The sequence below is a fragment of the Danio rerio genome, chromosome 13 (genome assembly GCF_049306965.1).
Source record: "Danio rerio strain Tuebingen ecotype United States chromosome 13, GRCz12tu, whole genome shotgun sequence".
Taxonomy (NCBI): domain Eukaryota; kingdom Metazoa; phylum Chordata; class Actinopteri; order Cypriniformes; family Danionidae; genus Danio; species Danio rerio.
Window position 1 is genome coordinate 47,137,582 of NC_133188.1, and position 13,036 is coordinate 47,150,617.

At 35.6% G+C, this 13,036-nt stretch overlaps 1 protein-coding gene across 51 annotated transcripts in view; it reads right to left on the reverse strand.

Annotated features, from left to right (window-relative positions):
- Positions 1-13,036, reverse strand: part of ablim1a (actin binding LIM protein 1a) — a 97,526-nt gene that overhangs the window by 22,375 nt on the left and 62,115 nt on the right. For 28 of the 51 annotated variants that reach the window (XR_012388341.1, XR_012388340.1, XR_012388338.1 and 25 more), the window contains 3 exon segments: positions 9,745-9,832; positions 6,294-6,352; positions 1,527-1,604 (listed from right to left, as the gene is read on the reverse strand). Coding sequence is in view for 6 of the 51 variants with exons in the window: in NM_001114316.1 (NP_001107788.1) it covers positions 1,527-1,604; positions 6,294-6,352; positions 9,745-9,832 (225 nt within the window). In the remaining 45 variants the exon portion in view is untranslated. 51 annotated transcript variants of the gene reach the window in all.

The window sequence follows — 13,036 nt, forward strand, 5'->3', positions numbered from 1 at the left end:
CATCGTTTGATATGCAGTGGCACACAGTCAAATATTTCTCCAAATAGATCAGCCAGTTTTGACGCTCTGCAGGAATTAGGAGGTTTGCTGAAGGTGCAGCTGTCGTACAGTGAGGGGTTTGCGTCTTTAATAAACTACGACATTTTGCGTTCATTGAACAGTAAGAATGATTAATAAATCCGTATCAAACAACCCCTTACGCCCCATTCACACGGGGCTTCAGCATCAATGCTTAACAGAGGGCGTGTCTGAAGTTGGGGGTGAGGCGATTGTCATAGCAGCGTCAGCCAATGAAATTAATCAGCAATAGGCCACTGTTTGATCTGGTTTATTTGCATACAGCGATCTAATTGGCTGATGCTTCGGTTGGAGCTTAAAAAGTTGAGCAAGTCCCAACTTATGCAGCGAGCAATGCCTCTGAAGCCGCGCCGACGGACCCACAATGCAGTTCGGCAACGCCTGACGTCACGGTTTGGATAGCATAGTGTGAGTAGGCCCTTAATCAGCTAAGCTAGTATATAACTTTTCTAAAAGCACATAAGCTGCTGTTACAAAAATATGGACTGGTAAGAATCTGAAGAGAACATTTTTGGAAGAAAACTCTTTTGCTTCCCATGGTATTTAATACAATTATTATTACAATTCACAATTAATGAATGTACACTCGCCGGCCACTTTATTAAGTACACCATACTAGTACTGGGTTGGAGCCCCAGATTCTGACCCTGCCATCCTAATGTCGCAGTAGAAAGAGAATCCTCAGAACAGGCAACGTTTTATCAATCTTCTATTGTCCAAATTTTGGTGAGCCTGTGCAAATTGTAGCCTCAGTTTCCTGTTCTTAGCTAACTAGAGGGGCACCCGGTGTGGTTTCTGCTGCTGTAGCCCATCTGCCTCAAGGTTGGACGTGTTGTGCGTTCAGAGATGCTCTTCTGCATACCTCAGTTGTAACAAGTGGTTATTTGAGTTACTGTTGCCTTTCTATCAGCTCAAACCAGTCTGGTCATTCTCCTCTGGCCTCTTTTCGAAGCAGAGAAATGGTTGTGCATGGAAATCCCAGTAGATCAGCAGTTTCTGAAATACTCAGACCAGCCTGTCTGGATAGGTGTACTTAATAAAGTGGCTGGTGAGTATATTTGAAACTGTAATGTATTCATGTGATTCAAAGCTGAACATCCTTCAGAAATAATTCAAACAAGCTGATTTAGTGCTGTCTTGTTACTTATTATGTAAAGTTTTTTTGTTTTTTCTTTAGAATTTTTTAATAGATCATAAAAAAAAAAAACATTTAGAAAAATAAACCTTTTTCAAAATTATGTTTTCTTTCCGTGCCAGAGAATATTTAATTTGATTGTGTCTATAAATCATTTTTTAAATATAATATAATATAAATTAGGGTTAAGCATTTGTCATTATATCTAACTCTACATTTTAAAAAATATCTGTGGTATTTCCTGGTAATATGGTGTAATATGGTCACGTATGGTATTGACTGTAAGATGCATGAACTGATGTACTGTACTTACATAAATGGTGTGACCCGGTGAGCTAGGTATGCTTGAACCAGGTCTGGAACATATACTCTCGGACGACGAGCGTGTCGGCTGTGGAACAAGCACAGGTTTAGGACCAATAACCAATATTCAGAATCAGAATCAGATTCAACATAATCATTCAGAAAAACATCTGCAGAGAAGACTAGAAAATCATTATTTTGCACTTAAATTGCAGGTTGCTCAAGTGATGTGAAGAAGAGATTTTAAAGAATGCTAGTAACCATTAGCCTTTGACTTTCATTATTCTTTTCTTTCTGCTATGGATGTCAATGGCTACTGCATTCCAACATTCTCTAAAACATCTTCTTTTGCATTAAAGATATTCAAACTTTCATTTGTTTTACGAGCTATGCCTTTAAAACAAAATATACAGATCAAACCAAAAAAAGAGTCCCACGCATACTTTGTAGCATCATAAGACCAATTGTTCTTAAGAAAAACACAGACCTGTAAATAATGGTATATTATGAAGGAAAGAATTAGATAAATGAAAGAAGGGGTGTGTGATATTTACTGTAACTGAAATGATTTTCATTTCAACATGATCATGTATTTCCAAGTGAAAAGGAATATTGAGTAGGGGGTGGGGCTTTATTTTTGTGCTCATCCTCTCATCTTTGATTGTATTGAAATTATTGACATCTTTGATTGTAAGCATAGTTCGCCCAAGCCATCAAACTGACATCATCGGAGAAGGACTGCTATTCCAGAGAGGAAGCAAATGGTTCGATTTTGATTAAAGATTACCAAAACAAAAAGTTTTTTGTTAGTTGCATAACTTTCATGGATTAATTGTCAATTTGTTTATTAATGCAGACTTTAATAATGTAAAAGCTAACATAGTCACCAGCACAAAAAAAAATCTTGAGTCCAAAAAAAAATTGTTAATTAATAATGAAGCCTATTTTAATGTGGCTGACAAGCCATTATATATAAAATAAACAAATAAGACTTTCTCCAGAAGAAAAAAAAATATTATCATATATACTGTGAAAATTTCTTTGTTAAGCATAATTTGTTAAGCATAATTAAATAAAAATATTTAAAAAAGAAAAAAAATCAAAGAGGGGGGTGGGGGGCAAATAGTACTGTGTGTATATATATATATATATATATATATATATATATATATATATATATATATATATATATATATATATATATATATATATATATCCAGCAATTTTCCAGATGAAACGTAACATAACCAGTAAATTGACAGAATTCTGCTGTGTCTAAACAACACATTTTTTAACTCACCGGTAGATTTGTTACAGTAATTCTGCGGAAAGTTATTGGTATTTTAACTCAACCTCACAAAGAAATGTAACTATTTTATCTATTATCAGGAAAGTGCAACCCAGAGTCATTCTGATTATGTACCCTTATATACAATTCTGGAGAGCGCAAAATACGTACCAGGAGCTATTTTTTTGCTTTCGCAAATCCACTAAAGGCCCCTGTGTATGCTTTTTGAGATCTCAAATTTTTCTCCTGAGTGCCATTTATGCCTGCTGTTCTCACGTAAATCCATCAGAGGCTGCTGTTGACTGACTGACTGACCAATCAACTGACCCACCCTCCTCCTTCCGTAAACCCAACAGACAGTGTTTCAAAAAGCACAGATTGACTCGATTGAGCAAACATGTTTTTAGGCTTTTGTTTTTTGTGCTACCTTCTTTCTGGAACCGTTCTTCACAGTGGTAAAGCAGTCCACAGGAAAGTAAGAATTCAGCCAGTAAGCGTGAAAAGGACAAGTCATACCCCATATCATTCATTTTAAAAGTAAAATGCAGCCATACATTCCTCTGGCTACATAATTACCAATCTCCAGAAATGTATAGGATTACGTTTTCAGAATGAGCCTATGTTGGAAAAGTGGCTCATGAAAACATACAATTTGTAAAAGGAGGCATTCACCAAAAACCTAACCATAACCCTACCTCTCATTTTCGTGTCGGGAGATGAGCAAATCAAAATATATGAATGAGATTGGACAACTGATTAGAAATTTCACTCTTAATCACTAAATCAAAATGTTACGGATTGCTATGAGATGCGTTTAGTATTACTGTGTGAAGACTCACTTAAAACTTTTTAGTGGCAGTTTTAGTGTCTTTAGTGTATTTATATAGTGTCAAGTTTTATCAATTACAGTCCAAACCAACACCAAACACAAAAACACACTCATCCCAAATTATGTTGAGATGTATTTTTTGCCCATATCACACACCCCTGGATAAAATAACCATTGTAACAATCCTATAAAGCAAATGAAATCATTCATTTTGCTTGCTACACAATGAATGAGATTCATCAATGTTTCCAGTGGCGAGAAATGCTTCTTGGGATCATGATGTAAATGCGTTTCCTTTTGCACCATGTGTGATTATATCTGCCAGGTTTGATTGGAAGCTTATTCAGTAAAAATGTAGCACAAAACAAAGCAGAAAAGCTTCCTTTAGGGTATGCTGTCTGTTCTGTAGCATCAGCATCTATGAGATGGGATAAACCAGATGTTAATGATGGTTTTATGGCAAGTACTGATAGCGGGCGGTCTGAGCTCTGCAGTGCCTCCAAGGGGCAGCACATGGTCATGCGATGCCATGGCGCAGCTAACAGCGAGTACAGTACCTGCCTTTCTGTTTTGCTGAGCAGAGCTAGAGATGCAGGCAATAGCTGTGGAGGAAGACACAGGGGTTTGGTTGGACACCATACAAGACACCTACAGTTGAAGTCAGAATTATTAGCCCTCCTGAATTTTTGGCCCCCATTTAAATATTTTTTTACCCAATTTCTGTTTAACGGAAAGTAGATTTTTTTCAACACATTTCTAAACATAATAATGAGTTTTAATAACTCATTATTAATTTATTTTATCTTTGCCATGATGACAGTACATATTATTTGACTAGATATTTTTCAAGACAGCAGTATTTTTCAGCCTAAAGTGCAATTTAAAAACTTAACTAAGTTAATTAGGCAAGTTAGGGTAATTCCCCTTCTCTAAACCCAACAGATAGTATTTTCACCAGCAAACTAGAAGAGAAAAGCCATAAGGCCATGACATCACATGGCTTATTTTTGGGTTTCATTTTTCTTAGGACCATCCTTCACTGGACTTTAAACACTGGCCTGCTCCACTCCGGATCCCAAGTCTAATACAGTTTGTGGTGAGCTACAATGCAAACCAGTCAGGCCAAATTAGCCATCCATACGGAGGGAAGTACCAATCTGTAGCACAAAATGCAGCCATATGTACCCATAAGCACAAACTTCTTGGTTCTCAAAAATGCATCCCTGGGCACATTTTTCCAATGAGACTGTGTTGGATTACTCATTAGGTGTACACTCACCGGCCACTTTATTAAGTACACCTTACTAGTACCAGGTTGGACCCTCTTTTGCCTTCAGAACTGCCTTAACGCTTAGTGGCATAGATTCAAAAAGGTACTGGAAATATTCCTCAGAGATTTTGGTCCATATTGACAAGATAGCATCAAATAGTTGATGCAGATTTGTTGGCTGCACATCCATGATGCAAATCTTCCGTTCCACCACATCCCAAAGGTGCTCTATTGGACTGAGATCTGGGGACTGTGGAGGCCATTTGAGTACATTGAACTCATTGTCATGTTCAAGAAACCTGTCTTAGATTGAGAACCAGTCTCAGAGTGCTATCCTGCTGGAAGGTCGTAAACGATGGACATGGTCAGCAACAATACTCAGGTAGGCTGTGGCGTTGACACTATGCTCAATTGGTACTAATGGGCCCAAATTGAGCAAAGAAAATATCCCCGGCACCTTTACACCACCACCACCAGCCTGAACCGTTGATATAAGGCAGGATGGATCTATGATTTTATGTTGTTGACCCTGAATTCTGACCCTAAGTCAGACCAGGCAACGTTTTTTTCAATCTTCTATTGTGAGCCTGTGTGAATTGCAGCCTCAATTTCCTGTCCTTAGCTGACAGAAGAGGCACCTGCTATAGTCTTCTGCTGCTGTAACCCATGCGCCTCAAGGTTGGACATGTTGTGAGTTCAGAGACGCTCTTCTGCAGACCTCAGTAGGTTATTTGAGTAACTGTTGCCTTTCTGTCAGCTCAAACCAGTCAGGCCCTTCTCCTCTGACCTCAGGCATCAACAAGGCATTTGCACCCACAGCACTGCCGCTCACTGGATATTTTCTCTTTTTCAGACCATTCTCTGTAAACCCAGAGATGGTGGTGCGTGAAAATCCCAGTAGATCAGCAGTTTCTGAAATACTCAGACTAGCCAGTCTGGCACCAACAACCATGGCACATTCAAAGTCACTTAAATCACCTTTCTTTCCCATTCTGAGGCTCAGTTTGAACTGCAGCAGACTGTCTTGACCATGTGTACATGCCTAAACGCATTGAGTTGCTGTCATGTGATTGGCAGATTAGAAATTTGCATTAACGAGCAGGTGTACCTAATAAAGTGGCCGGTGAGGGTACATTAGTTGTACACTCGTTATTGGGTGCATTGTGAAATTGTTTGAGTGCACTTTATGGCTGCTCCTTTAAATAGTGTACTATTTAGGGTATAGTTAATGATTTTGAATCCAGCACTAGTCTATTGTTGTTTTCCCAATACAACCTCATCAAAGCTAACACCGAGATATTAGCAGAGAAGGACATACATATACAGAAACATACAGGACACATGTAAACAATGTGTATATTTAAAAAAAATGACAAGGAAAGGGCCGTACCCGCTGTCTCTCTTCGCCTCTAGGTGAATGTTTACAGCTTGGATGCCAAACTGTTGATCCTGCGTAAACAATGAAACAGATGGTAAAATAAACAATCCAGTCAACCGGGGAAAGAAGCTACACATGGAATGGATTTATCTATTTGGCAGTGTAACCAACAGCAATTTGTATGTACCTTTATGAACATTTTTTTTACAGCAGGGATTAACTCAATTAATTAAAAATGGCATAACGTCACAAAATATTGCTATATTAAATAAGTCTGATTGTTTTGTATATTAATGTATCAGATATTAAGCAAATGTATGTTAAAATGTATTAAATAATAAATTATTCTTAATCTTTAAATGTGCATATTTCTTCCTTTCAAATAAAATACAAGAAAGTGCACGTCATCTAATCTAAAAATAGCTTTTTCTTCCATCCCAAGAGCCACTCAAGTGTCTTCTTCAAAACTGATTTGCTCAGCTAAAATAACCAGACAACAACAACAAAACATTTCTTATCTGGAATATGACCAAGAAGTGATTTAAGAATAATAAATCACTTTTAAAATGTTAAAATAACAGTGCTGATCATATTCGTATGTTTAATTGAGATACAATTAATGATTATGGTTACATTTTATTGTAAGGTACAGTTTTTATGGCCATTAACTATGATTTTGCCTCAATAAACTCCTAACTTGCTGCTTGTTTTAAGTTATTAAGGTAGTAGTTAGGTTTATTAGGTAGGATTAAGGATGGACAATAAGATCATGAAGAATATGCATGAAAATAAATAAGGAATAATCAACAATTTGCTGTGTGTTAAAGGATTTTAAAAAAATACCCGCTCTTGGGCACGACATAAGCTTTAGCTTCAGTTTGAAGAGAATGAAGCTATATCCTATTTCAGCAACCTCATTCGCTTGCAAATATGTATTTGTTTTTCAAAAGAAAAACTTTAAACATGTCAGCACTGGTGAGAGAACATTATACTAGTAAAGAAACTTGAAATATTGTGTTACTTTGTGTATGATTTTGAACTTATTTATTTTTTTATGTTGTGTTGTATTTTGTATATAGGTTGATTTGTTGAATGAATTACGTTGTTTGGGGACTTTAATTATGACGTCAAAATTGCGGAGCTTACCGGATGTATAAATTGCGTGTAGTAATGAATGAAAACAAAATATGGAACGCTAGGTGAAACACGGTAAAAGGGGCACAGGTATACGGTTGCTTCACGGATTCCTCCTTCGTGAGTTATAGCAAGGCCCACACGGAATCTGCGCGCGCAGAATTCCGCAGATTTTCCGGAGATTACCGCAGATTTCTGCAGATTTTTAGCCTATTATTAATTCTGTTTATTTACTTGAGTAAATGTGTAAATCTGAATTTATTCCGTTTTATTTCAGTAATTTATTACTTTAAGGTTTTAGTTATAATACTCCGCTAGAAACTCCCAAAGTAATTCCGCAGAAATCCGCAGATTTTTACCAAAATTCTCCGCAGAAATAGCAAAAAATGTCTGCAGATTCCATCTGGCCCTGGTTATAGCTCCTGGTTTGAGGGGAAAAATAAGGTAATTTGGTTTATTTGTTAAAGATTAATGTTTAATTGTTAATGTTGGCTCAGTGTTAGTTCTCAGGATTTATTTGTGTTTGTTTATTTTCTCTCTAGTTCTTACGGTGATTCATGATGAAATAATGCGGACTAATTCTATGTAGTGTGACCAATAAATGAATCGTGAACCATCAGTGAAAGACACTTACTACATTTTCATTCAATACAAAACATTCAAAGTTTAACTCTCTCTCTCTAACATGATTTAAAATGCAAACTTTTTATAAAAAGTAAAAAGACTGGCCCATAATTAAAATCAGGCTAAATATCATGTTTAGTTGAACACATATCAAGTTATATACAGTCTCAGAAAAAAAGGTACACTGTGGTACAAATAATGTTCATTAAGGAACAGTTTTGTACCTTTGTAAAAGTTGTACCGTATATGGTACAAAAAAGACCTCTTATGATACTGTTCTGTGACTTTTATGGTGAAATAAAGGTACTCAATTGTTCTCATAAAAAGGTACATACATGTTGGACAACTCCTTCTTTACTACAATATCTTTGAAAATAAATATTACTGGAAAGGCAAAGTGATTTTATAAATAATTTCCATAAAACATGAATCATCATTTGAAACCATTTGTTTAAAGAAATAAAACATTCACTATTAAGTTCTATAATACAAAACAACTAGTAAAACTAAACGCCACACTTTATTTTGATGGTCTGTTTGGTTCCTTGAATTAAGTTACATTCCATCTATATGCCAACTAATGGGTTAGGGAACTGCTAAGTTGGGGTTAGGGTCAGGGTTAGTGTAAGTTGACATGTACTTGCAAAGTTTCTTATCGTCAATAAAATGTCTGCTGAAGGAGCAGTATCAACAGATATTAAGCAGACAGTCTACTAATACTCAAATGGACCATCAAAATAAAGTGTTCCCAAACAAAACTATAGGTATTTAAACATTTAAGGCAAACATTTGGTAAGCATTTTTTGATAAATAGAGTTTAATTATTGATATCCACAGCTTTCGGCATTTGCTTTCAACTATAAGTACGTGAGCTGACAAAGTCCTGCATATGCAAAGTGTTCATGCAGACATTTTATTATTGTAAAACTAATCAAGCATTGCGCATATCTCGGCACAATACTTTTGCATAATTCTATTTGATTTTAAAATGAAGTAAATTAAATAAACTTTTAAGTGATTAAAAAGTTTTTTTTTTGTGAGAATTATAGAAAATAATGTTTTATAGAGAGAATGTGTTTCTGTAACATCTTTGTGAAAAGTGTGAAATGATTAGCAGAAAACATCTTTTGATTGATGTTAAAGTAATTTTTATTCTTTGGTAAATGGAAAAGGTGCATTTACACAAAAATAACCTCTTAAAAACTGTTTAATAAATGTATTTGATGTTTTATATTTACTGACACATTTTGGATAAAGCAAAATGCCTTTAAATAGTTCATGAAGGAACATATTTGACACTGTTAAGGTAAAGTGTCTTGTCACTGTGGTGGTACCTTCATGGATCAGATTTGTACCTTTGATGAAGGTACAATATTGTATCTGCAGGTTTTAAATAGCAAAGTTACATTTTGGTTTCCGATGGTACAAATCAGGTCCTTAAAGGTACAAACTGCAATAGTACAAATTTGTTTCTCTGTCTTAAGGTACTATTCTGTTCCATAAAAAGGTAGTGCCTCAGTGACAAGGATTTATACCTTGTTTGTAACCAACATTGCTTTTTTTTCTAAGTGTATAAAATACTAATTCTCATATTGAAATCCTAAACATCCTTTATTATACCAGACAGCCCCATTCACCTGAATTAACAAATGCTTGTCTTGGAGAATCCCCTAATTTCTGCGTAATATATGTGGTAAAGGCTCACCTTGCAGGTACATCTCCTCTCCTTCAGTGAACATCTGGTTACACCTGCTGCAGCGAGCACAGCTGGGATGATAGTGCTTGTCCCCTGCCTGAGGAAAAACACACATATTACACATTTACTTCTACTTTAAACTCTATAACAACCATTAGTGTCCGATAACTCAAACAAACCGTTCAGGAGGAGCTGATGTTTTGCATGTGTATCATGCGAGACCACACATATTTTATTCAAATCGCCAGAACCAATAAGCTTATCATGCAATGCTGAAATGCTCTGTGTTTGCGTTCTCACTTTGTAGAGCAGAACTCATATAATGCCTCTCGAGCTATACTGTTTTTTTTATTTAGATGCGGTTATATACTTCAAAACTCTGCTGTTTCTTTGCAATTATTTGTAAATTGTTTTACCGTAAACCAAAAAGTTACTATAGAGAATCATGTGAACTCAAATTACAAAGTCCTTTATTCACTGTACATTTTTTATACGTTTTAAAATTTAGAGCATATTTTAAAAGTGATACTTGCTGTTTTTTTAACCCCTTTAATGTCACCCTTCTTTTTGAGAAAATGATATATGATACACAGTGTTCGGTGCAAATACTTACAAACTAATCAATCATTCATTTAATTTATTTTCGGGTTACTCCCTTTATTAATCAGGGGTCACCACAGCGGAATAAACCTCCAACTTATCCAGCATATGTTTTACGCAGTGGATGCCCTTCCAGCTGCAAACCAGTACTGGGAAACACAAACTAAATAGTGCAATTAAATTACTTTTCTGCTAAAAAAAACTTAAGTGATTAGATTTAATATTCATGTAAATGAATTACAGTTACTTAATAATAATAATAATAATAATAATAATAATAACCTTTATTTTTATAAAGCGCCTTTAAAAGTAGCAACTCAAGGCACTTTAGAGACATTTAAAATGTGCAGCAGTAAAAGCAAAGTAAAAGCTCATTTTGAAAACGTTCCACTATAAACATTTCTGGAGATCGCGAAAATACACCCAAGGAGGCTTTTTTTGCAGTTTTTGTTTTCATGAATCCACCAGAGGCCGCTGTGTACACTTTTTGAGATCTCAAATTTATCCCACAAGTCCTCCACCAAAGGCCACTGTTGACTGACTGACTGACCCATCGACTGTTCCACCCTCCCCCTTCCCTAAACCCAACCAATAGTGTTTTCAAAAGCACCGATTGACCCGCCCACCCAATTCCCTAAACCCAACCGACAATTTTCAAAAGCAATCCATAAAAAGAAAAGCCCTCGTCTAATTTTTAACACATTTTTAGATTTTACCACATTCTCACCCTGTTATATACTTGTTTATTAGATTTTTTGGCTTCTGTTTTTGTCTTACCGGCTTTCTTGAATCATTCTTTACTGGACGCAAACTCCTTTGTTGTTATCATCTCCACTCTGCGTCTCAAGTCTGCCAAGTTACACTCCTCACTGCTCACTGCTGAACCACTTGGGCTCCAGTGAGGGGGAACTTGAGCTCCAACTCCTCCTCCTATAAGCTGTTTTAATGCGTACACCCACCCCACCCCTACCCACAACCCCCAGTGACATCACTTGTAGAAGAAGTGCAAGGAAGGAGGAGCTGGAGCTTAAGCTCCCCCTTGCTGGAGCTCAGCTCTACCCAAGTGGCTCTGCAGTAAGTACCACTTGAGTTACACGACGAGTTAACTGGACAAACTGGCAACACTGGTAAAGCCGTCCATATAGGGTTAAGTGGTCAGCTGGTAATTGAGAAAAAGAATGGCGTCATAGAGCCCGGTAGCATTTGTTTTAAAGACGAAATGCAGCCATACCTTTCTCTGTCTACATAATTTGCGATCTCCAGAAATGTATATAGAGCTGCGTTTTCAGGATGAGCCTGTGTTGCATCAAAGATACATACTGTACAAGGATAAATGCAAAAAAATGCAGTAATAAAAATAATTAAAAACAAAAAATAATCTTAATAATAATATATTTAAAAATCAAATAAAAGCTAAGTTTAATTAATGATTTAAAAACACTCAGGGATTCTGCATTGTGAATATCAGAGGGTAAAGAGTTCTGCAATTTAGGTGCCAATTAAGAGAATGTCTGATCCGTTACACAGTACTTTCCTTAAATACTGTACATAAATTTAACAGTTATAACTGAAGCAATTCAGAAAAGCATGTTTTGATACACATATGATATATATCATTTTTTTTTTTTTTGTCATACAAATACACTTTACAGAATAATTAATAGATCTTCATGCAATATCGTGGCATTCCACAGTCCCAATACTTGTGCTAGACGGGTGCATCGCTGCCAAGAACCCTTCTGGAGGACCATGTGCAGCCAATAGTTCAAACATTGTATATTCTGATGGTGATGCCGTGTATCAGGATGATAATGCACCAATTGACACAGCAAGACTGCTGGCAGAGTAGTTTGATGAACATAAAAGTGAAGTTGAACATCTCTCATGGCCTGCACAGTCACCAGACCTAAATTTTATTGAGCCACTTTGTGGTGTTTTGGAGGAGTGAGTCAGGAAACGTTTTCCTCCACCAGCATCACATAGTGACTTGGCTACACTATTCTGCATGAAGAATAGCTCAAAATCCTTCTGGCCACTGTACAGGACTTGTATCTGTCATTCTCAAGATGAATTGATGCTGTATTGGCCACAAAAGAAGGCCTTATTACTATACTAATGAATTATTGTAGTTTAAAGCCAGCTTTTTTCCTCAACTTTTATTTATTTTTAAATGAAAAGTGGCAATAATTAATAGATTTTCATCTACCAAAGGTTAAAATTATCAGAATGATGGCACATGCTTTAGAAAAAATATTAAATGAGTAATTAGTTGTACATTAATACAAACAAAATATAACGTTTACATTAAGAGAAGCCGAGTAATTGTATACACACATCACATATTGTATATATTATTTGATAATAATAGTATTATAATAATAATAATAACATGATTTGGTTCAACTAAACAATGTTAGATTAGAACATTTCCACATGCCTGAGAAACAATAAAATAAAGTCAATATATTAAATTTGTATATTAATTTAACTGTATATTAATTTAACTGTAAATTAAAAAAATTAAATGTTTCTGTTTGACTTAAATTAAAAGTTTAATTGATATCATCTATAAGCATTGAGATTCACAGTATATTGATTTTAAATAGTATCAAGTCAAGTAATTAAGTAACTTTTCAGACAAAATTATTAGAGAAACAACTTAAATATATGATTTTAACGATGTATTTATTAATTCATTACT